This window comes from Mustela putorius, unplaced genomic scaffold, assembly GCF_011764305.1.
Source record: "Mustela putorius furo isolate JIRA1106 unplaced genomic scaffold, ASM1176430v1.1 tig00003853_pilon_pilon_pilon, whole genome shotgun sequence".
NCBI lineage: Eukaryota > Metazoa > Chordata > Mammalia > Carnivora > Mustelidae > Mustela > Mustela putorius.
The window spans coordinates 35,581,953-35,604,413 of record NW_025422005.1 but is presented as its reverse complement, the minus strand read 5'-3'; the positions used below and the strand labels follow the sequence as shown (position 1 = coordinate 35,604,413).

Sequence of the window (22,461 nt, the reverse complement as noted above, 5' to 3'; positions counted from 1 at the left end):
TACAAGTAGGCAGAGAAGCAGGCAGAGAGAGAGGGGGAAGCAGGCTCCCTGCTGAGCAGAGAGCCTGATGTAGGGCTCCATCCCAGGACCCTGAGACCATGACCTGAGCCGAAGGCAGAGGCTTTAACCCACTGAGCCACCCAGGCGCTCCTTATTTAAAACACCTTATTTAATATATATACTTAATATAAATATATACTTAATTTAATATATATACTCATAACATTGAACTCCTAGCCAATAGCACTATAACTCATGCCTGAATGAAACCTAATACATGCATTTACTCCATAAAGCACATCACAGGCTTCTTGCAATTGAGAACACTAGATAGTACTTAATTCAACAGTATGGGTGGGGTCATTTTCAACAATATCACCAAGAAAAAGCCCAAAAATGTGAAAACCACAGCACTAAAGAGACTGTGAAAAGGACACTTATTTATAATATGAGAGCTGAAATATGAGGCAGTGTCATCTTGTTCAGTTCCTACCTAGAAACATGCATGTTAGGTGATTCAAATTTTTTTCTACTCTGTAGCATGTCTATGAATGACTAGGAAAGCACCATGAGTGTTAATTTGGGTTACAAATGCATTTTAGTGAGTAGATGTATTCATAAATAAGGAATCCACAAACAATGAAGACTGGTTTTATTTATTTATTTATTTTTATATTTTTATTTATTTATTTGACAGACAAAGATCACAAGTAGGCAGAGAGGCAGAGGTGGAGGTGGGGGAAGCAGGCTCCCCATTGAACAGAGAGCCTGATGCGGGCTCAATCCCAGGAATCTGAACTCAGAACCAGACCCATAGACAGAGGCTTTTTTTTTTTTTTTAAAGATTTTATTTATTAATTTGACAGAGATCACAAGTAGGCAGAGAGAGAAGGGAAGCAGCCTCCCTGCTGAGCAGAGAGCCTGATGAAGGGCTCAATCCCAGGACCCTGTGATCATGACCTAAACCAGAGGCAGAGGCTTAACCCACTGGGCCACACAGGTGCCCCAAGACTGACTATATTTAAATGCTAAAATAAGAAGAGAGAAATTATCCAAATACATTTTTGCTTGAATCATATGAGAATTTAGGAGTGGGACAAAAGCTTTCATGGTTGAGTTGTCTTTTCCCAAGTTCTGTAGATACAGTGTTATAGGAAAGTTCCTTTGCTAGGAGCAAGAGAAAGTTACCTAGAATTGGGGCTTCTTTTGCTATAGCTTTTTAGTCTTATAATATTCAAATCTTGTACTGCTTTATTAAGCATGCCCAGTAGTTGTCAGCTAAAGGTATTTCTTGGAGTAAAGCTGCAAGGAGTCAGAGAGATGGAAATGGAGGATTTTTTTTTAAAGATTTTAAAATATTTCAACTTTGAAACTTTTTCTTTTTGATCATATTAGAGAAAAAGCTGGCGATTTATGTAGAAGAATAATGAGACTCTACCACAAAATTCAGAGAGTAAAAGACTTAATAGAAATGGTTAAATTGGGACGCCTGGGTGGCTCAGTGGGTTAAAGCCTCTGCCTTCGGCTCAGGTCATGATCTCAGGGTCCTGGGATCGAGTCCCACATCGGGCTCTCTGCTCAGCGGGGAGCCTGCTTCCCTCTCTCTCTCTGCCTGCCTCTCCATCTACTTGTGATTTCTCTCTGTCAAATAAATAAATAAAATCTTTAAAAAAAAAAAAAAAAAAAAAAAAAAAAAAAAAAAAAAATGGTTAAATTGGGGCTCCTGGTGGCTCAGTTGTTAAATTTCTGCCTTGGGCCAAGGTCATGGTCCCAGGATCCTGGGATCAAGCCCTGCATTGGGCTCCATGCTTGGCGGGAAGCCTGCTTCTCCCTCTCTCTCTGTCTGCGGCTCCCCCTGCTTGTGCTCTCTCACTCTCTGTCAAATAAATTAAATCTTAAAAAAAAAAAAAAATAGGGCACCTGGGTGGCTCAGTTGGTTAAGCCTCTGCCTTCAGCTCAGGTCATGGTCTCAGGGTCCTGGGATCAAGCCCCACATCGGGCTCTCTGCTCAGCAGGAAGCCTGCTTCTCCCTCTCCCACTTCCCCTGCTTGTGTCTCTCTCCCTGCTCTCTCACTCTCTGTCAAATAAATTAAATCTTAAAAAAAAAAAAAAATAGGGCACCTGGGTGGCTCAGTTGGTTAAGCCTCTGCCTTCAGCTCAGGTCATGGTCTCAGGGTCCTGGGATCAAGCCCCACATCGGGCTCTCTGCTCAGCAGGAAGCCTGCTTCTCCCTCTCCCACTTCCCCTGCTTGTGTCTCTCTCCCTGTCAAATAAATAAATTTTTTTTAAAAATTAAATTTTAAACAGTATAGACTCATTAAGAAAAATAAGGTAATTAGCATTGTTATTTTTCTTCCTATGTCACCATTCAAGGTTTATACCTTTATTTATTTATTTTTAAAGATTTTATTTATTTGACAGAGAAGAGACATAGCAAGAGAGGGAACACAAGCAGGGGGAATAGGAGAGGGAGAAGCAGGCTCCCCAGTGAGCAGGGAACCCAGTGCAGGGCTGGAGCCCAATGCAGGGCTCAATTCCAGGACCCTGGGATCATGACCTGAGCTGAAGGCAGAGGCTTTAACCCACTGAGCCACTCAGGCACCCCTCAAGTACTTTTTTAAAGAAAAGTTCATGATTACTGTATTTCCTGAATTTTTTCATATTGAGAATTTCTGCCTGTTGCTTTTTTAAGTTAACAGTAATTTAGATGGGCATAATTTTTTTTTTTTTTTTAAGATTTTAAAAATTTGGGTGGCTCTGTCAGGTAAGCACCTACCTTTAGCTCAGGTCATGATCCCAGGGTCCTGGAATTGAGCCCTGCATTGGGCTCCAGCCCTGCACTGGGTTCCCTGCTCACTGGGGAGCCTGCTTCTCCCTCTACCTCTGACACTCACCCTGCTTGTGCTCTCTCTGTCAAATAAAAAATAGTAAAATCTTGGGGGGAAGTAAAGTAATCTCTACACCCAACATGAGTCTCAAACTTAACCAACCTGAGATCAAGAGTTGTATGCTCTATCAAATGAGCCAGCCAGACACCCCATGGATGGGCATAATATTTTTTTAAGTTTATTTATTTATTTATTTGACAGAGAGAGACAGAGCAAGAAAGGGAGCACAAGAGGGGGAGAGGGAGAGGGAGAAGGAGAAGCAGGCTTCCTGCTGAGCAGGGAGCCTGATGTGGGGCTCCATCCCAGGACCCTGGGATCATAACCTGAGCTGAAGGCAGATGCTTAACAACTGAGCCACCCAGGCACCCCATTTTTTTCCCTTAAGATTTTTATTTATTTATTTGAGAGAGGAAAAAAAAAAAACAAGCATGTGCATGTGCCTACTAGCAGGGGGAGGGGCAGAGGGAGAAAGGATCACAGAATCCTCGCTGGGAGAGGAGCCCAGCACAATGCTCAGTCTCACAACCCACGGCATCATGACCTGAGCTGAAATCAGGAGTCCAAGGCTTAAATGACTGAGCCACCCACTTACCACCATTTCTCACAGTTTAGAAAGTAGGTTTCACTATTGGTCATTTCCATTTTACAGATAAAGAAACTGAAGTCCGAGAGATTATGTAGTTTGACCATATCACATATTTAGTAAATGGTAAGGCCTGAACTTGAACCCAGATTTCTCTCATTCTGCAGCTTAACCTGATACTCCTTAACCCTCCACCTCCAGCCCTGCCACCTCCACCCTTCCATTGGCATTAAGGAACACGAATGTGGGCATTACCTATAGGTGCTATTTCAGCAGAAGTGTCATCGTTTCGGCTTTAAATCATAACAATTGGAATATGTCTAACTCTTCTACCAGAGACATACAGCAGCTTGGTGAAACCATCAACCCTCACTTTGGCCATCTAGGTGCTGGACACCTGTGCATATGAAGAGAAGACCCAAGAAAGAAGAGATGAAATCTCATACCCCTGACGCAGGGCTGGATTTCATGAGCCTGAGATCATGACCTAAGCTGAAATCCAGAGTCAATTGCTTAATTGACTGAGCCACCTAGGTGCCCTGGGCATAATATTCTTTTTTTTCTTAAGATATATTTATTTAGGGATGCCTGGGTGGTTCAGTTGGTTAAGTGTCTGCCTTCGTCTCAGGTCATGATCCCAGGGTCCTGGGATTGTGTCCCTCCTCTGGCTCCCTGCTCAGCAGGGAACCTGCTTCTTCCTCCCCCTGCTGTTGTGCTCTCATTTGCATTCTCTTTCTCTCCCTCTCAAATAAATAAAATCTAATACACACACACACACACACACTTATTTATCTATTTACTGAGAGAGAGTGCACACACATGCATGCACTCAAGTAGCGGGGCGGTGGGAGGGGCCCAGGGAGAGGAAGAGGAGAGAGGATCTCAAGCAGACTCCCTGCTGAGCTTGGAGCCCAACATGGGACTCGATCCCAAGACCCTGATACCACGACCTGAACTGAAATCAAGAGTCAGATGCTTTACTGACTGAGCCACCCAGGAGCTCCGGTCTTCATCATTTTATTGGAACTTATTTGTCTCTCATATTTATCATCCTCTAATGTTAAAATACTTTCCTTTGCTCTCTATTCACAGCTGTTTTCTCAAGTCTTTAAATTGATGGTTTGATTTTTCATCATGTCTATTGTGTTTCTTGTTTCTAATTTATTGTCTAATACTATCATTTCAAGTTCTCGCTTTGTTTCTTTAGCAAAGCATCTAATTCTGCCTTTGAGTTTTTTTGGTTTTTGGGGGGTTTTTTTTAGATTTTATTTATTTGACAGACAGAGATCACAAGTAGGCAGAGAGGCAGGCAGAGAGAGAGAGAGAGAGGAGGAAGCAGGCTCCCCACTGAGCAGAGAGCCCGGTGCGGAGCTCAATCCCAGGACCCGGGATCATGACCTGAGCTGAAGGCAGAGGCCTCAAGCCACTGAACCACCAAGGAACTCCCACTTTGAGTTTTTTTTTTAATAGGATCTCTATATATTTTTTTCAATTTTTATTTTAAATAGGCTCAAAGTCCAGTGTGAGGCATAAACTCATAACCCTGAGGTTGAGAGTCACATGCTCTACCACCTGAGCCAGCCAGGCACCCCAGATCTGTATTTTTAAGTAATTCTAAATAATTAATTAATTCTAAATAATTGATTAAGTAATTCTAAAATTTTAAGTAATTCTTCACATGCTGTGAAGCATGTGTGGGAAGTCTGTTTGTGTTTGTAGCTAATGTTTTATTCCAGAATTAGTTATTTCTTCTCTTTTTCCTGGGGTATATTTTAATAGTGCTATTGTTACTTATTGGTATATTGCTCATGTATAACATGGGTGACTCTCTTCAAACCAGTTTACTCTGATAATGGAAGAGCTAATTCTCCTTGACACCCTTTTTACTTTAGTGTAACTTCCAGCTAGAATTTGAGGACTGTGTTGTGTTCTTGCCACTTCTTTCTAGACTGAGGTATGAAGGTGGTGGCAGAACAGAGATATGCTAAGGCTTAGATATTTGCTTAGGGACCTGGACTCTGAGCTCTCCCTAAGATCCTATTACTGATTTTGTGTCAGGGCTTCCTTAACCCAGTTAAGGATATGTCTCATTAGTGTGGACATCTAACTGTACCCTGTTAGATGGCAAGGCATGGTGATTTTGTCTTTACCTCGATGGTCCTGTAAAGGATTTCCTGTAATGGTTTTTCCTTTGACTTCTCAGTTCTGCTTCTTACCTGCTCCTTCTACCTTTCCAAATTCTTAGTCATTAGTGAGAATTCTCAAGATTTGGTTAATTGACCTTTTTTCCTCAATATTGCTTCTGGGATATAGGAACAAAGCTTGGAGACAGTCCCTTGCCAGCATGTATGGTGCCTTTGTCTCAATTAGAAAATAGTCCCTCTCAAGGGGCCAGGTCTTATGGATTCGCAAGTGGGACATAGGTTGGCTTTCATCCCCACTTCACCTCAGCTAATCATCCTTGAGCAGGAAGAGTCTACCCAATCATGCTCAAAGTCTCTTCGGGAGATGGACCTCATCCCACTGGAATCTTTTGTTTCTTGATTTGACTATCATTTTTAAAATTTTGTGACATAATTTTATATCTTTCTGTTGTTAAGCCATAGGTATAGAAATGGGGCTATTTTATTTTTCCGTTTTGTTGGATAATCATGATCCTGTTTTACCTTGCCATTTTTGTTTAGAAATCCTCACACATGTGTTTTTAAATTAGGTATTATGAAGCATATTGTCAAAAACAATCTTTGATTTAAGGAAAGTTTATTCTTTAGTAACAATGAGAAAAATAATATTTGGTATTGTGGGAAACAATCACCATTGCTTGATGATGAGTTTTTATATTTTTTTTTTTTTTTTTTTTTTTTTAAGATTTTATTTATTTATTTGACAGAGAGAAATCATAAGTAGATGGAGAGGCAGGCAGAGAGAGAGAGAGGAGGAAGCAGGCTCCCTGCCAAGCAGAGAGCCCGATGCGGGACCCGATCCCAGGACCCTGAGATCATGACCTGAGCCGAAGGCAGCGGCTTAACCCACTGAGCCACCCAGGCGCCCCGAGTTTTTATATTTTTTGATAAATATGTTCTATCTTTATGGGAACATGTCTTTTCAATATTTATTTAAAAGTTGATTAAAACAGTATCTTGTCAAACTTGCTTTAGGAGTATCTGATTTTAATCTTCGCATTGCACTGCAAACACTTTTGAAAGAGTACTGTGAGGTGTGCAAATCTCCCAAAGAAAACAAGTTTTGTAGTTTTCTGCAGACATCCAAGGTTCGGCCTCGGAAGAAAGCAAGAAAGTACCTGTATGCAGTAGGTGAGAATCTTTTAAAAGGCGATGCAAATAATCTTTTTTTTTTTAGGATTAAAACCTTTAATATTTTGTTATTATTTTACACATCAGAATATGCAAGTGTGTCAAATAGGCATATTTAATTTCACATATAGGCTACAAATTAATTGTGTTTTATACAGTGGATACATCTAAGAATAAATAGCTATTTGTTTGACATCTATTATTCTGTGATCCAAATTGTTGGGTTCTTAGATTGTCCAATTATTGCCAAATAACTGACTTACAAAATGCTGCTTTAAAAGTTAAAAATGTGAATTATAGTGAAATACAGGGAAAATCTCAACATTTTTAACTATTTATGGCATCTTAGATGATTAGGGATAATAGGAACCAGTGGTCACTAAAGTGTAGGTGGATAAGATAATCCACAGAAGTATCAGGTGAACATATTAAAACATCTTTTTTATTTTAAAAAGCAGTAAGTCTTATTAACATGTGAAGTATATATAGACATTATCCAAATTTATATGTACATATTAATATATTCATAACATAATTTATCATCTGTATATAATTATATGTATGAGTTTATGTATATAAAATATGTAATTTTATTTTTTATATTTCATATTTTATATATTTATAATTTTATATTTTACATATATATAAATATGTAACTTTTTAGTGCATGCTGCAGTTTTTTTTACTGATGGTATGTGCTGTTCAACTCACTATTTTTAATTGAAAAATATACTAATAGAAGTCATAATGAGACTTCCAAACTAGACAGATAACCAGCTCCTTTTATGTTTTATCTAACATTTTATGACCAAAACCAGGTGGTAGAATGCTGGTTGACTTCATTGCATTTAAGCCATCATCTTTCAGGACTTGGAGCATATAAGAATATTTGTATACATGGCAGGCTCTAAAGTACTTTTTCTTTGCTATGAAATAATTATGGATTAAATGTCTAGATGTAGACGGTTAGATTTTTCTCATTACTTTCATTTACATATTTAGCAGTAAGTGATTCGCTGTGTATCTCCTTTCCTTCATTCAGGCGGATATACTCGGTTGCAGGGGGGTCGTTGGAGTGATAGCAGAGCCCTCAGCTGTGTAGAGCGTTTTGACACCTTTAGCCAGTACTGGACCACTGTGTCTTCACTTCATCAGGCTCGATGTGGGCTAGGAGTAGCAGTTCTGGGAGGGATGGTTTACGCTATTGGAGGTAATAATGAAATGTCTTTTTTCTCTCATTAGTTGCTAGCTGTAAATTGGCTGCATTCTTATATGACTTATATGTATTTCTAGGTACTATGGGGTATGCATATATATGGTATCCTCAATAAATATTTAATGAATAAATTAATGAAAAGAAGAAAAAGGAAACAAGATATTGAATGTTTCAGACCAGGGGGATACTATGATTTATCCCAAGGCAGAATATTTACGTTTGGTTTTGTTGAAAACTTGTTTATAAAATGTGGAACCAAAATTTAGGTCAATGTTTGTAATAAAAATTATTTTAATTTTGAAATTTAATTTCACATACTAGAAGTTGTATTACAAATAATTTTTAATTAACATAGTTACTTGGACAGTGAGATCTATAAAAACTAAGTCAGCTAGACTTTGGGACATATTTCTTAATTGAAATCACTGTGTTTTCTGAAACTATTATTATGAATTATAAAATGATTAATAAAATTAAATAAAAGGAGTTTTGGATGTTGGAGGGAACTAAATATCAGAGGAGGATCTAAAGAGAAATAAATGCTAACACTTTTTTTTTTTTTTTTAAGATTTTATTTATTTACCTGACACACAGAGATCATAAGTAGGCAGAGAGGCAGGCAGAGAGAGAGAGGAAGAAGCAGGCTCCCCGCGGAGCAGAGAGCCCGATGTGGGTTTCGATGTGGGGCTCTATCTCAGGACCCTGGGATCATGACCTGAGCCAAAGGCAGAGGCTTTAACCCACTGAGCCACCCAGGTGCCCCTACTTTTTTTTTTTTAAGATTTTATTTATTTGACAGAGAGATCACAAGTAGGCAGAGAGGCAGGCGGGGGGGGGGGGAAGAAGGCTCCTTGCTGAGCACAGAGCCTGATGTGGGGCTCGATCCCAGGACCCTGGCACCATGACCTCGGCCAAAGGCAGAGGCTTAACCCACTGAGCCACCCAGGCGCCCCAGTGGTTAACACTTTTATATCAATATTTACTTCTCGATAATTTGTGTTTGTAGCAACAAGTCTAGATAGGTCATCTCTAACCCTTACAACTAATCTTTATGCCTTATTTCTATAGGTTAGTCTAAAACACAAGAAGTTATATATCAAAAATATTTTTTTAATATTTATTTATTATTTGAGAGAGAGAGCACTAGCAGGTGGGGTGGGGGTAACAGAAGGATAGGGAGAATCTTAGGCAGACTCAGTGCTAAGCCCAGGGTAGGGCATGATCTCACTACCCTGAGATCACCAACCTGAGCCAAAACCAAATTTGGTCCCTTAACCAGCTGAGCTACCCAGATACCTCTTGAAAATGTTATTATTATTTTTCGACTATGATATTATCAGTTTAAAATGAGAGAGAGAGATGGAGAATATTTGGTTTTTATTTCTCTTTTGGAGAGAATATAATTGTTGCTAAAAACAGTTCATTAAAAGGCAGCTGAGTGGCTCAGATGGTTAAGCAGCCAACTCTTGATTTTGGCTTAGGTCATGATCTCAGGGTTGTGAGGTTGAGTCCTACATTGGTCTCTGCTCAGTGCAGAGTCTACGCGTCCCTCTCCCCCTACCTCTTTATTAAATCAATAAATGCCCTGTTGAATCTAAAAGTCCCAACAAAGAAATGAGAGTTTAAGCAAAATTTCCTGTCAGCATAAAGACCATAATTGTATATAATCTTTGACTAGAACACTAATAGCTCTTTTTATATACATTTTGGCAGTTATGGATAGTTTCAATGCATGTACGCTCCTGTTTAATATAGGGTCACAGTGTCCTGTGTGACATTTCCTGATGCCACAGAAATACTTAGGAGCACCCTTCAAAAATGCTATGACTTCACTAACTTTTATTTATTTATTTATTATTCTAAGTAGGCTCCACATTCAGTGTATGGCTTAAATTCATGACTGAGATGCAGGGCCACATGCTCTATCAACTGAGTCAGCTAGGTGCCCCAACTCAGCCTACTATTATTAATACTATCAACATTGCTATTCTAAGATATTTTATAATGTATAATGTTAAGACGATTTTTATTATCAAAGTAATTCAGGTTTGTGGTAGAAAATTTTGCTGAAATTTGGGCGCCTGAGTGGCTCAGTGGGTTAAGCCGCTGCCTTCGGCTGGGGTCATGATCTCAGGGTCCTGGGATCGAGTCCCGCATGGGGCTCTCTGCTCAGCAGGGAGCCTGTTTCCTCCTCTCTCTCTCTCTGCCTGCCTCTCCAACTACTTGTGATTTCTCTATGTCAAATAAATAAATAAAATCTTTAAAAAAAAAAAAGAAAATTTTGCTGAAATTGAAGCATATAAAGAAGTAATAATCACCCATACTCCGATCATATCGCCCAGAGATAATCACAATACTTGGTTTATTTCCTTCTACATACATACATATCTGGGTTAATATTCTAATTACTATTTTTTAAAAATTAAGATATAATTCACATACCATAAAATTCACCATTTGAAGTATATGGTTCAGTGATTTTTAGCATATTTACAAAATTGTACAACTATTCCCACTGTTTAATTCCAGAACATTTTTACCACTGCCAAAAGCCACTCTTATTATTTAGAGAAATTTTTATATCAGTGTAAGGAATTGTTTACGAGCTCTGTTTACAGACTCCAGCCAAGGGTCAATCTTGCAAGCAGGCCTTTCTAAGGTTAGGAATTCTCAGGCCTGCTGTGTTGATTCTTTTCTGCACCGTAGTTTTATATGTTCAGGATTCTAGGCCCTCATAAAATTATATATGTCGCAAATACTTTTTGCAACTCTGCTGCTTCATCTTTCACTCTCTTTATGGTATTTTTTTAAGATTTTATTTACTTATTTGATGGAGAGAGAGACAGTGAGAGACGGAACACAAGCAGGGGGAGTGGGAGAGGGAAAAGCAGGCTCCCCTCCGCTGAGCAGGGAGCCTAATCCGGGGCTTGATCCCAGGACCCTGGGATCATGACCTGAGCTGAAGGCAGAGGCTTAAGGACTGAGCCACCCAGGTGCCCCCTTTTCTTTTCTTTTCTTTTTTATTTTTTTAAAGAAATATCTTTTTTTCCTTTATTATATCTTTTGATAAACATGTTTTTCATTTTAATGGGGCTAACTCTGTTATTTATTTTCCCTTTATGGTTAGTGTTTCTTGTATCCTTTTAAAGAAATCCATCCCTACTATAAAGTCATGATGATATATACCTTCATTGTTCTCTAAAATTTTAGTTTTAGAACTAAATGTATGTCTGTAATCTGCCTGGAATTGAGATAATAGGAGTAGGGAACAGTTTCATCTTTTCTTTGTATATGTAATCAATTATCTCAGCATAAAAAGCTTTTATTTGCCTATTGCTGTGCAGAGCAAACTTTGTCATATATCAGATAATCATATATGTGGGTATCTGTTTCTGGAATTTCTTTTCTGTTTTGGTCTCTCTGTGTATTGCTATCTCAATTACTATAGCTCTGTTTTGCTTGTTTTTTATTCATTTGAGAGAGAGACAGAGACAGAAAGAGGGAGAGGCAAAGGGAGAGGGAGAAACAGACGCCCTGCTGAGCTGGGAGCCCGCCGTGAGGCTCCATCCCAGGACCTGGAGATCATGACCTGAGCTGAAGGAGACTCTAAACCGTCTGAGCCATCCAGGGACCCCACTATAGCTCTGTTTTAATTCTGATAAGATTATCTGATAGGACAGTTTCTTCCCTTACTATTACTATTGTGTGAGAGTACATGGCTATTCTGGGTCCTAGGTACTTCCATGTAAATTTTAGAGCTAGTTCATCAAATCTGTTTGTTTTTTTTTTTTTAAGATTTTATTCATTTATTTGACAAAGAGAGATCACAAGCAGGCAGAGAGGCAGGCAGAGAGAGAGAGAGGAGGAAGCAGGCTCCCTGCTGAGCAGAGAGCCCGATGCGGGGCTCTATCCCAGGACTCAGGACTCTGAGATCATGACCTGAGCCGAAGGCAGCGGCTTAACCCACTGAGCCACCCAGGAGCCCCTCAAATCTGTTTTCTTCTGTCAAATCTGTTGTTAAAAATAATGTGTGATGATGGACTACTACTCAGCCATAAAAAAATCTTGCTGTTCGCAATGATGTGGATGGAACCCAGAGAGTATTATGCTAAGTGAAATCAGTCAATCAGAGAAAGACAATTATCATATGATCTCATTCATGTGTGGAATTTGGGAAACAAAACAGAGGGTCGTAGGGGAAGAGAGGAAAAAATAAAACAAGATGAAATCAGAGAGGGAGACAAACCATAAGAGACTCTGAAGCATAGGAAACAAACTGAGGGTTGCTGGAAGGGAGAGGGGTGAGGTGTTAGGGTAACTGGGTGATGGACATTAAGGGAGGCACGTGACGTAATGAGCACTGGGTATTATAGAAGACTGACAAATCACTGACCTCTACCTCTGAAACCAATGATATATGTTAATTAATTGAATTTAAATTTAAAAATATTAGTTGGAAAAAATAAATAACAATAAAGTATGATTTCACTTATATGAGGTACATTAGTCAAAATTATAAAAGACAGAAAGTATAGTGGTGGCTGTCTGGGGCTGGGGAGGGGAGAATAGGGACTTATCGTTTGAATCAGGATAGTATTGCAGTTTTATAAGATGTAGAGAATTTGGAGAGTGGATAGTGGCTTGGCTACAGAAAAATATGAATGTGTTTAACATCACTGAACTCTACACTTAAAAATGGTTAAGATGGTAAATCTTATGTTACTTGTATTTTAACACAATAAAAAGAAGTGTGTGTCAAATTGTGATTATGTTAAATCTATAAATCAGATTGGGGATAACCATCTATACATTCTCTCTTCTAATTCATGAACATGATATATCTCTTCATTTATTTAGCTTTTCCTTAATTTAAAATTTTACCTAAATGAAGTTTATAAATTCTATATGCCAGAGGTTTTGTACAATCTTTGATTAGACTAACTTCTAGGTATAGTCTATTTTAAAATTCTATTTTAAGTGGTACCTTTTTAGAAATTTTAATTTTCTCTTTGTTACTAGGTAAGGATTGGATTAAAATTCAAATTATACCAGAGCCAGGTATCCAAACTAATACATGAAAAAATATAGAAGTGTTAAAGTACAAATTTTATCCTCAAAAATTACATGGATTATTTGGGTGGCAAAATTAGAAATAATAGGAAAGTGATGCCTTGCTTCATTAAATGGGCTTTAATAAATGACAGTGCTATTGATTTATAATAATACTGGGCAAACTAATTTTAATGAATAGCATAAAATCAGACTTAATAGTTGAATTTCTGATAACGTGGAATGCTACTGAATATTGATTGTATTATGGTTCTAGGCTATTAGCATTATTATTAAAACTTCTTATATGTGTTTCTTTTATTTAACTCAGGTGAAAAGGATTCAATGATTTTTGACTGTACTGAGTGCTATGATCCAGTTACTAAACAATGGACAACTGTAGCTTCAATGAATCACCCCCGCTGTGGTTTGGGAGTGTGTGTGTGTTATGGGGCTATTTATGCTTTGGGTAATTATGCTTTTTGGTTTAAGGATATCTGGTATTATTTAAATTCTTAGATTCTAGTTACTTTAGACATTTTTCTTCCCTCCAACAAGAAACTTGTGTCTTTTCAGCTTTATAAATTTTAATTTTCAAGTTTGAGTTACTTGGGGAATATTGTCAAGTGTGGAGCTCTAAGAGGGAGATGGAGATAAAGTGTAGTAAGATGTCCAGTGAAGCACTTCAGCTAACTAATTATAAATCTCATGATTAGGATAGCCATTCTGAATGTGCAGAAGTTGTTTCAAAATACCTGTTTTTCAAAATACCTGTTTCAAAAGGTAGTTTTGCAAGATACCTTATTTCCTAAGCAACGTGATGAGCTTTTGTTTTTATTTTGTTTTGTTTTTTTAAATCTCTGATGAAAACTAGTCAGAGAGTTAAGATTCAAGTTTTATAGTCAGATTCCCAACTTTTTGTATGATCTTAGACAAATAACCCCTCTGGTACATATGATTATCATTCACATTATAAAGGTGCCAGATTAGAGGCTTTCTAATGTATTTTTCATAGATAAGACTTCTTTATCCAGAAATGACATTTTTCTTTTTGGTTACAGGTGGATGGGTTGGAGCAGAGATAGGTAACACCATTGAACGATTTGATCCTGATGAAAATAAGTGGGAAGTGGTTGGCAACATGGCTATGTCACGCTACTACTTCGGGTGTTGTGAAATGCAAGGTATTGCTTTCTAAAAATTTTTTTCTGAAAATGTATTTTATTTTGGGGGGGAGCGGAAAGGGGAGAGAGAAGAGAATCCGAAGCAGGCTCCATGCCCAGCATAGAGCCCAGTGTAGGGCTCAGTCTCACAACCCTGAAATCATGACCTGAACTGAAGCAAGAGTCAGATGCTTAACTGACTGAGCCACCCAGGTGCCATTCTCTTTTTTCCCTAAAAATATATTTTTTGAAAAACTAAGCTTGAGCCTTTATTTTCACAAAACTATGTTTTATGTCTATTAGAGCTGACTAATTGACGCTAACAGTATGGAAGTATTGTTTTTAACATTTTATATGTTTTAATCTCTTATATCTTTATATCTGTATTGCCAAAATAATCATTTTTTCCAAAATAAACAAAAGAAGAATTAAAAATTATTAAAAATGAGCCGAAGACCTGACTAGGAAAATAAGCATTTGAACCTACATCCATCTTTGTCACTTTCTAAGTAAGAAATACTTACTTAGTAAGTATTTCTAAGTAGGATGAGAATATAAAAAACAATCTTCACTGCCTCTTCTTTTGGCATTTTCAGTGTTTTCTTACAGGGCACATTGTGATTCAGTCCACATAGAATATAATGCCATGACAGATTTGAAAAATGTTGTACCATAGTGTGCCTGGGTGGCTCAGTGGGTTGAGCCTCTGCCTTCAGCTTGGGTCGTGATCTAAGGGTCCTGGGATTGAGCCCACATCAGGCTCTCTGCTTGATGGGGAGCATGCTTCCCCACTCTCTCTTCCTGCCTCTCTGCCAACTTGTGATCTCTCTCTCTCTGTCAAATAAAATCTTTTTAAAAAAATGTTGTACCACACATTAAAACAGTGTACAAACATTATTTTAATTGTCTACTATACCCTGAGAAGTAGTTGGTAAGCATTGTCAAGTAGAACTGGATTCTTGGTCCAGATTGGAGAGCAGATTTATATACCTGTGGAGTAAGTAGTGAGCAGTGTGCTCCTTAAAACAACTCGACCTGCTATTCCCAGCTCAAGTTCTTTCTGCTTTGTGAGTACCTTCTCAGATTTTCCACTAGAATTTAAGTGTTCAAGTTACATGGTACAGACTATATCCTGTTGTGTAATACTATAGCGTTCTCTAATTGTTTTATATTTATGATTTTTATCTTCTCATATAAATTAAGTGTTCTGAGAGTTTTCAGCATGGTGGTAGGGGCTGGTTTCTAGCCCCTAGCAAGAAGAGGTTCTCAGAATACCACCTAGGTGTTGGAGAATTCAGTTCAACTCTAATACTGTGTACCCATACCTGGAGATAGCATCACATTCCACAGGTAGAAGCTCAGTCCTACAACACTCATCCTCCCCAGGCTATTACCTGTGCTTTGGAGTGACAGGCTATAGATCAGAGATTCCAGTGGTCCCTCCTCTTCAGGTTCAATTAATTTGCTAGGGTAGCTCACAGAACTCAGAAAATGTTACTACTAAAATGACATAACATAGGAGCAGTTAGATGGAAGAGATGCAAAGTCAAGTTATATGAAAGGAGCACAGAGTTTTCATGCCCTCCCTCTCCAGATACACCACTGTTCCCACATCTCCACATACTCACCAGTCCAGAAGCTCTCCAAACTGTCCTTTTTTTTTAATGAGTTCTTTTTTTCCTTTTATTTTTTTTCAAAGATTTTATTTATTTATTTGACAGAGATCACAAGTAGGCAGAGAGGCAGGCAGAGAGAGAGAGGAAGGGAAGCAGGCCCCCTGCTGAGCAGAGAGCCCGATGTGGGACTCAATCCCAGGACCCTGAGATAATGACCTGAGCCAAAGGCAGCGGCTTAACCCACTGAGCCACCCAGGCACCCTCTTTTTTTTTCCTTTTAGTTTTATTTGTTTATTTGACATAGAGAGACACAACAAGAGAGGAAACACAAGCAGGGGGAGTGGGAGAGGGAAAAGCAGGCTTCCCACCGAGCATGGAGCCCAGTGCAGGGCTGGATCCCAGGACACTGGGATTCCGACCTTAGCCAAAGGCAGATGCTTAACTACTGAGACACCCAGGCACCCCAAACCTGTCCTTTTGGATTTTTATGGAGGTTCACTATATACATAGGCACAAGTGGTTAAATCATTGGCCATTGGTGATTGATTCAACCTCTACACCTCCTCTCCTCAGAGGTCAGGGGCTGAGACTGAAAGTTCTCACACTCAAATCATAAGTTTGACTCCTTTGGCAACTACCCCCCATTCCTTAAGTGCTTTCCCAAAGTTGCCTCATTAACATAACAAAAGACACCCTTCTCATTCTGGATGCTTTGGAAATTCAAGGATTTAGCTTGCTGTGAGCAAAGAATTGTGGATGAAAACCATATATAGATGAGAAATGTATTTTGGTCATCTGAATGACCAACTATATATTCCTTTTTTTCATTATTTTATTTTATTTATTTATTTGAGGGGGGTAGATAGCATGAGCAGGAGGAGGGGCAAAGGGAGAGGAAGAAGTAGACTCCTGTTGACCAGGGAGCCCCACATGGGTCTGGATCCCAGGACCCAGGGATCATGACCTGAGCCAAAGGCAGCCGCTTAACCAACTCACACACCCAGGTGTCCCCCAAATACATATTTCTTATAAATCACAGTATTTTACCTTCTAAAATCATAGAGCTAGAGAGGCATCTTGGAGATTATCTATTTTAATCCCTTTATTTATAGATGAGCAAGCAGAAGATCAGGAAGGTTGTGAATTATCTTTTCCCACAGCTGGTTACTGGCAAAGCTGGAGCTAGAACCCAAGTTTCAAATCAAATATAATAAGCAACTCACAGTGACTTACATTCTAATGTACTCTAGTGATAAGATCCTGAATACCTTAATCTTGCCATATAACTATTCTAATTTAAATTCAATTCTCTATATCCATTTGAGTAACAGGTAGGCTGTTACCAAATAAAGCTATATCATTCCCAGTTTAAGTGCATGGTATTTTTTTAGGGGAAAGAAAATCCCTCTCCCTTTCCTTTTTTATGTCATGTTAGCACTGATTCTGGAACTTGAGGTCATCAAGTAGATTATGAGGTGGAAAACCATGTCTGACTGACTGTTTTGTTATATATAGCATTGTAAGTTCTTTGAAAAACAAATGCCACTTAATTTTTTTTTAAGTTGTATTTATTTTAGAGAGAGAGCATGTGCATCGGGGTGGGGGAAGGGCAGAAGGAGAGGGAAAGAATCTTAAGCAGACTCCATGCTGAGCATAGAACATGACAACACAGGACTCAGTCTCCCAACCCTAAGATCATGACCTGAGCCAAAATCAAGAGTTGGACGCTTAACCAAATGAACTACATAGATACCTTTAAATGCCACTTTAAATTATACCTCTAATTCTTTGTAACATGCTTAAATATGAGCTATGATATACCAGACAGAAGTCAAATTTCTCAAAGGATAATGTGAGCCCTACATTAAATATGGTCTCAGCATAGCAGACATAAATCATAAGTCTTATGTTTTATAATTATTTACATTCTATTTTCTGAATAAAAATATTCTGTTTCCAGGTTTAATTTATGTAATTGGGGGCATCAGCAATGAAGGAATAGAGCTTCGTTCTTTTGAAGTGTATGATCCACTTTCTAAGCGTTGGTCTCCACTTCCTCCGATGGGAACCAGGAGAGCCTATCTTGGTGTGGCTGCCCTCAATGACTGTATCTATTCTGTTGGAGGGTGGAATGAGACACAGGATGCTCTTCATACTGTGGAAAAATATTCCTTTGAAGAGGTAGGTTGGACTATTTCAAATGCTTTGATAACCTGTTCTGTTGAGATGTGCATTCTTTTATTCATGATATTGATCATTTGTAGTTTTTCTTTTCTTATCAGAGAACCAACTTTGTTGGTTTTTACAGGTTTGTTTGTTACAGGTTTTTTTCTATTCATTGCCTATCTTCAGTTTCATTGATTTCTCTATCTTTTTTCTTCTGTTTTGTTTTGTTTTGCTTTGTTTAATTTACACTTTTTCGGGGCACCTGGGTGGCTCAGGGTGTTAAAGTCTCTGCCTTTGGCTCAGGTCATGATCCCAGAGTCATGGGATCGAGCCCCGCATCGGGCTCTCTGCTCAGAGGGAGCCTGCTTTCTCTTCTCTCTCTGCCTACTTGTGATCTCTTTCTCTCTGTCAAATAAATAAATAAAATGTTATTAAAAATTTTTGTACTTCTTTTCTAAATTCTTTTTCTTTTTTTTTTTAATTTTATTTATTTACTTGACAGAGATCACAAGTAGGCAGAGAGGCAGGCAGAGAGAGGGGAGGGGGAGAAGCAGGTTCCCTGCTGAGCAGAGAGCCTGAGGTGGAGCTCTGTCCCAGGACCCTGAGATCATGACCTGAGTGGAAGGCAGAGGCTTTAACCACTGAGCCACGCAGGCACCCCTTTATTCTAAATTCTTAAAGTAGAAGCTTAAATGTTTGATTTAAGACCTTTAAAATCATTATAAAAAAGAAAGGTCTAAAATCAATGTATTTGAAACTATAAATTATTTTCAAGCTTTGCTTTAAGTGCATCCTCCACATTTTAATATATTGTATTTTGTTTATTTACTCATGTATTTTGTTATATATTAATTAGCATTTATCTTTAAATATCTTCTAATTTCCCTGGTAATTTCTTTTTTGACCAGTGAGTTGTTAGAAGTATGTTATTTAGGTTGCCTGGGTGGCTCAGTTGTTAAGCCTCTGCCTTCAGCTTGGGTCATGATCCTGAGGTCCTGGGATCGAGCCCTGCATCGGGCTCCCTGCTAGGCCGGAAGCCTGCTTCTCCCTCTCCCACTTTCCCTGCTTGTGTTCCTGGTCTCGCTGTCTCTCTCTCTGTCAAATAAATAAATTTATTTTTTTAAGTACGTTATTTAATTTCCAACTATTTGGGGACTTTCCAGATCTTTGTATTACTCATTTCTAATTTAATTCTATTGTGATCAGAGAGCATACTTTATATGATTTCTGTCTTGGTAAATGTTCCTTATCCACCTGAAAGGAATTTGTATTCTGCTGTTGTTGAGTGTAGAGTACTATTAATGTCAGTTAGGTTAAATTGGTTAGTGTTGTTCAAATCTTCCCTACTCTTTTTAATATTTTATTTATTTATTTATTTTATTTGAGAGAGAGAGCATGAGAGGGAAGAAGGTCAGAGGGACAAGCAGACTCCCCATGGAGCTGGGAGCCCGAAGTGGGACTCGATCCCGGGACTCCGGGATCGTGACCCAAGCCGAAGGCAGTCGCTTAACCAACTGAGCCACCCAGGCGCCCCTTCCCTACTCTTTTTAACTTGTGCAATTGCTTTGTCAATTATTAAGAAAGCTTGTTGAAATCTTCAAGTATAGGAATGTAGGAGCCAAGGGCAGGCTGCCCCAAAATGTACCACTTTGGCATCTTGATTATTTTATTATTTTTTAAAGATTTTTGATTGATTTTTAGAGAGAGGCACTCAAGAAGGAGGAGGGTTGGTGGGAGAGAAACAGACTCCCCTCTGAGCCGGATGCCATCACAGGGCTCAACTGCAGGAACCTGAGATCATGACCCAAGCTGAAACCAAGATTCAGATGCTTAACTGACTGAGCCACCCATGCACCCCTGGCATATTGATGATTTTAAATAAAAGTTACTTAAGAGACAGGCTATACAAGAAGGACTTTTCTGACCCTCCTCTGTCCCCCTAAAAGCAGGAAATAAATCTCTTATTTGAAAGGTACCCTCCTTGAACCAGGAGGTGAAAAGACATCTGTGTGGGGCGCCTGGGTGGGCTCAGTGGTTTAAAGCCTCTGCTTTCGGCTTGGGTCATGATCCCAGGGTTCTGGGATCGAGCCCCGCATTGGGCTCTCTGCTCGGCGGGGAGCCTGCTTCCTCCTCTCTCTCTGCCTGCCTCTCTGCCTACTTGTGATCTCTGTCTGTCAAATAAATAAAATAAAATAAAATAAAATAAAATAAAATAAAATAAAAAGACATCTGTGTTACCCAGATAGGAAATTTAGACCCAAGAAGAATGTATAAATGATCCTTGTTACTGGTTTACTAAGTTATTATCAGAGCCCAGATTCTCTTTAGAATTCCTTACTAGTTGAAGCTCCTAAAGTTACTTTTCCTTTGTCCTATCAAAACCCCACAGATTTATTGTCTCTGTCTAAAAAGTATAAAAACTGCTTTGTTCGCTTCTTTAGGTCTCAATTACATTATTGGGCCTGTATGTGTAAGTAATAAAACTTTTTTTTCTCTTGTTAATCTGTTTGATGCAAATTTAATTCTTAGTCCAGCTAGAAGGCCTTAAGAGTAAAGGAAGAATTTTTCCTTCCCTGTAAATTTTTTTTTAAAGATTTTATTTATTTATTTGACAGAGAGAGATCACAAGTAGGCAGAGAGGCAGGCAGAGAGAGAGAAGTGGGGAAGCAGGCTCCCACTGAGTGGAGTGTCCAATGCGGGACTTGATCCTAGGACCCTGAGATCATGACCCGAGCTGAAGACAGAGGCCTAACCCACTGAGCCACCCAGGCACCCCCTGAACATATTTTGAATCTCTGTTATTAAGTGTGTACAAGTTGAGATTATTGTCTTCTTGATGAATTGATCCTTTCATAGTCATGAAATATTTGTCTTTATCTTTGGTAATATTCTTTGTTCCTAAGTCTACTTTGTCTGATATTAATTTGATTAACTGATGTAGCCAAGCTATTTTTTGATGATTATTTGCATGGTGCATCTTTTTCTTTCCTCCCACTTTAAATCTATCTACATCTTTACAAGTGCATCTCTGGTAAGATAACATAGAGTTGTAATCTCTGTTTTTATCCAGGTTGACAATCTCAACTTTCAAAAGGAATCTTTATAGAGTTTTTCCTATTTATATGTAATGTAATTGGAGATATGGTTGGTTTTTAGACTCCTCTTTTACAGTTTTACTCTTTGTATAATGCATTCTTTGATCCTTTTTTCTCTCTTTTCTGTCTTTACATTGACTTTTAGTATTCCATTTTCTCTCTTTTATTATCCAATTAACTATAACTTTGCCTTTTTCTTAGTGGTTACTGTGGGTTTACATTGTGCGTTACATGTATTTATGCTATATATATACTGTATCAAGGAAACCTTTGAATAATATCATATTCACTTTCTTATTCTTTTTTTAAAATTTTAAACAATTTTTATTAATTTTTAGCTTTCTCTCTCTCTCTCTTTTTAGATTACTTATTTATTTATTAGAGACAGTGAGCAAGAGAGAGAATACAAACAGGGGGAATGGCAGAGGCAGAGGGAGAAGCAGGGTCCCCAATGAGCAGGGAGCCTGATGTGAGGCTGGATCCCAGGACCCTGGGATCATGGCCTGAGCCAAAGGCGGACACTTAACTGACTGAGCCACCCAGGCACCCCAACAGTCAGTTATATTTAAAATTAAATGTTAATGTGAAAGTCTTTGATAATTATGCATATATTAATAATTCCTAGTCCTATTCTTTTGTGTAGAACTAAGTTTCTACCTTATAACGTTTTCTCTTTGCATGAAGAACTTCCTTTAATAGTTCTCTTAGTGCTTGTCTGCTGGCATTTATTCTCTTAGTGTTCATTTTCTGAAACTATTTTTTTCACCTTCATTTTTGAAAGATACTTTATTGAGTATAGAATTTTTTCCCTACCATCTAAAAGATGCTGTTTAATTATCTGCTTGCTCTATTACTGATGGGAAGTCAGTAGTCATTCTCATCCTTGTTCCATAATGTGTCTTTTTTTCCTTGGAGGCTGTTACAATTTTCTGTTCATCATGGGATTCCAGTAATTTTATTATTGTGTATCTTTTTGGAGTTTTGTGTTTGTTTGGAATTCATTGAACTCCTTGAATCTGTGGGATTACAGCTTTCATCAAAATGAATGTTTTCAGCCATATTTCCTCAGATATTTTCCTGCTCTTTTTCTGAGACTCCAAGAACATGCATGTAAGACCACTTTAATATTGTCCCACAGGTCACTGAGGCTCTGTTAATTTTTATCTCCCATCTTTTTTCTCTCTGTGGTTAAGTTCATTTTTGTTTTACAGCTTCATTGAGGTATACTTGATAAAAAAAATTGTGTAGATTTAAGGTGTATAATGTGATGTTTTGATATATGTTGTGAAATAACTTCCAAATCAACCTAATTAGCATACTTATCACCTTATATTTTCCTGTTCCTTTTTTTTTACTTTTTTTTTTCAAGAT

General features: G+C 38.3%; 1 protein-coding gene across 7 annotated transcripts in view; it reads left to right on the top strand.

The window, feature by feature from the left end:
- Positions 1-22,461, top strand: part of LOC101686782 (intracisternal A particle-promoted polypeptide) — a 48,601-nt gene that overhangs the window by 6,612 nt on the left and 19,528 nt on the right. For 6 of the 7 annotated variants that reach the window (XM_045064455.1, XM_004740425.3, XM_004740426.3 and 3 more), the window contains 5 exons: positions 6,630-6,785; positions 7,828-7,995; positions 13,382-13,519; positions 14,112-14,234; positions 17,790-18,010. In XM_045064455.1, the coding sequence (XP_044920390.1) occupies positions 6,630-6,785; positions 7,828-7,995; positions 13,382-13,519; positions 14,112-14,234; positions 17,790-18,010 (806 nt within the window). The remainder of the gene's footprint in view (positions 1-6,629; positions 6,786-7,827; positions 7,996-13,381; positions 13,520-14,111; positions 14,235-17,789; positions 18,011-22,461) is intronic. The other variant, XM_013044389.2, reaches the window with a different exon arrangement.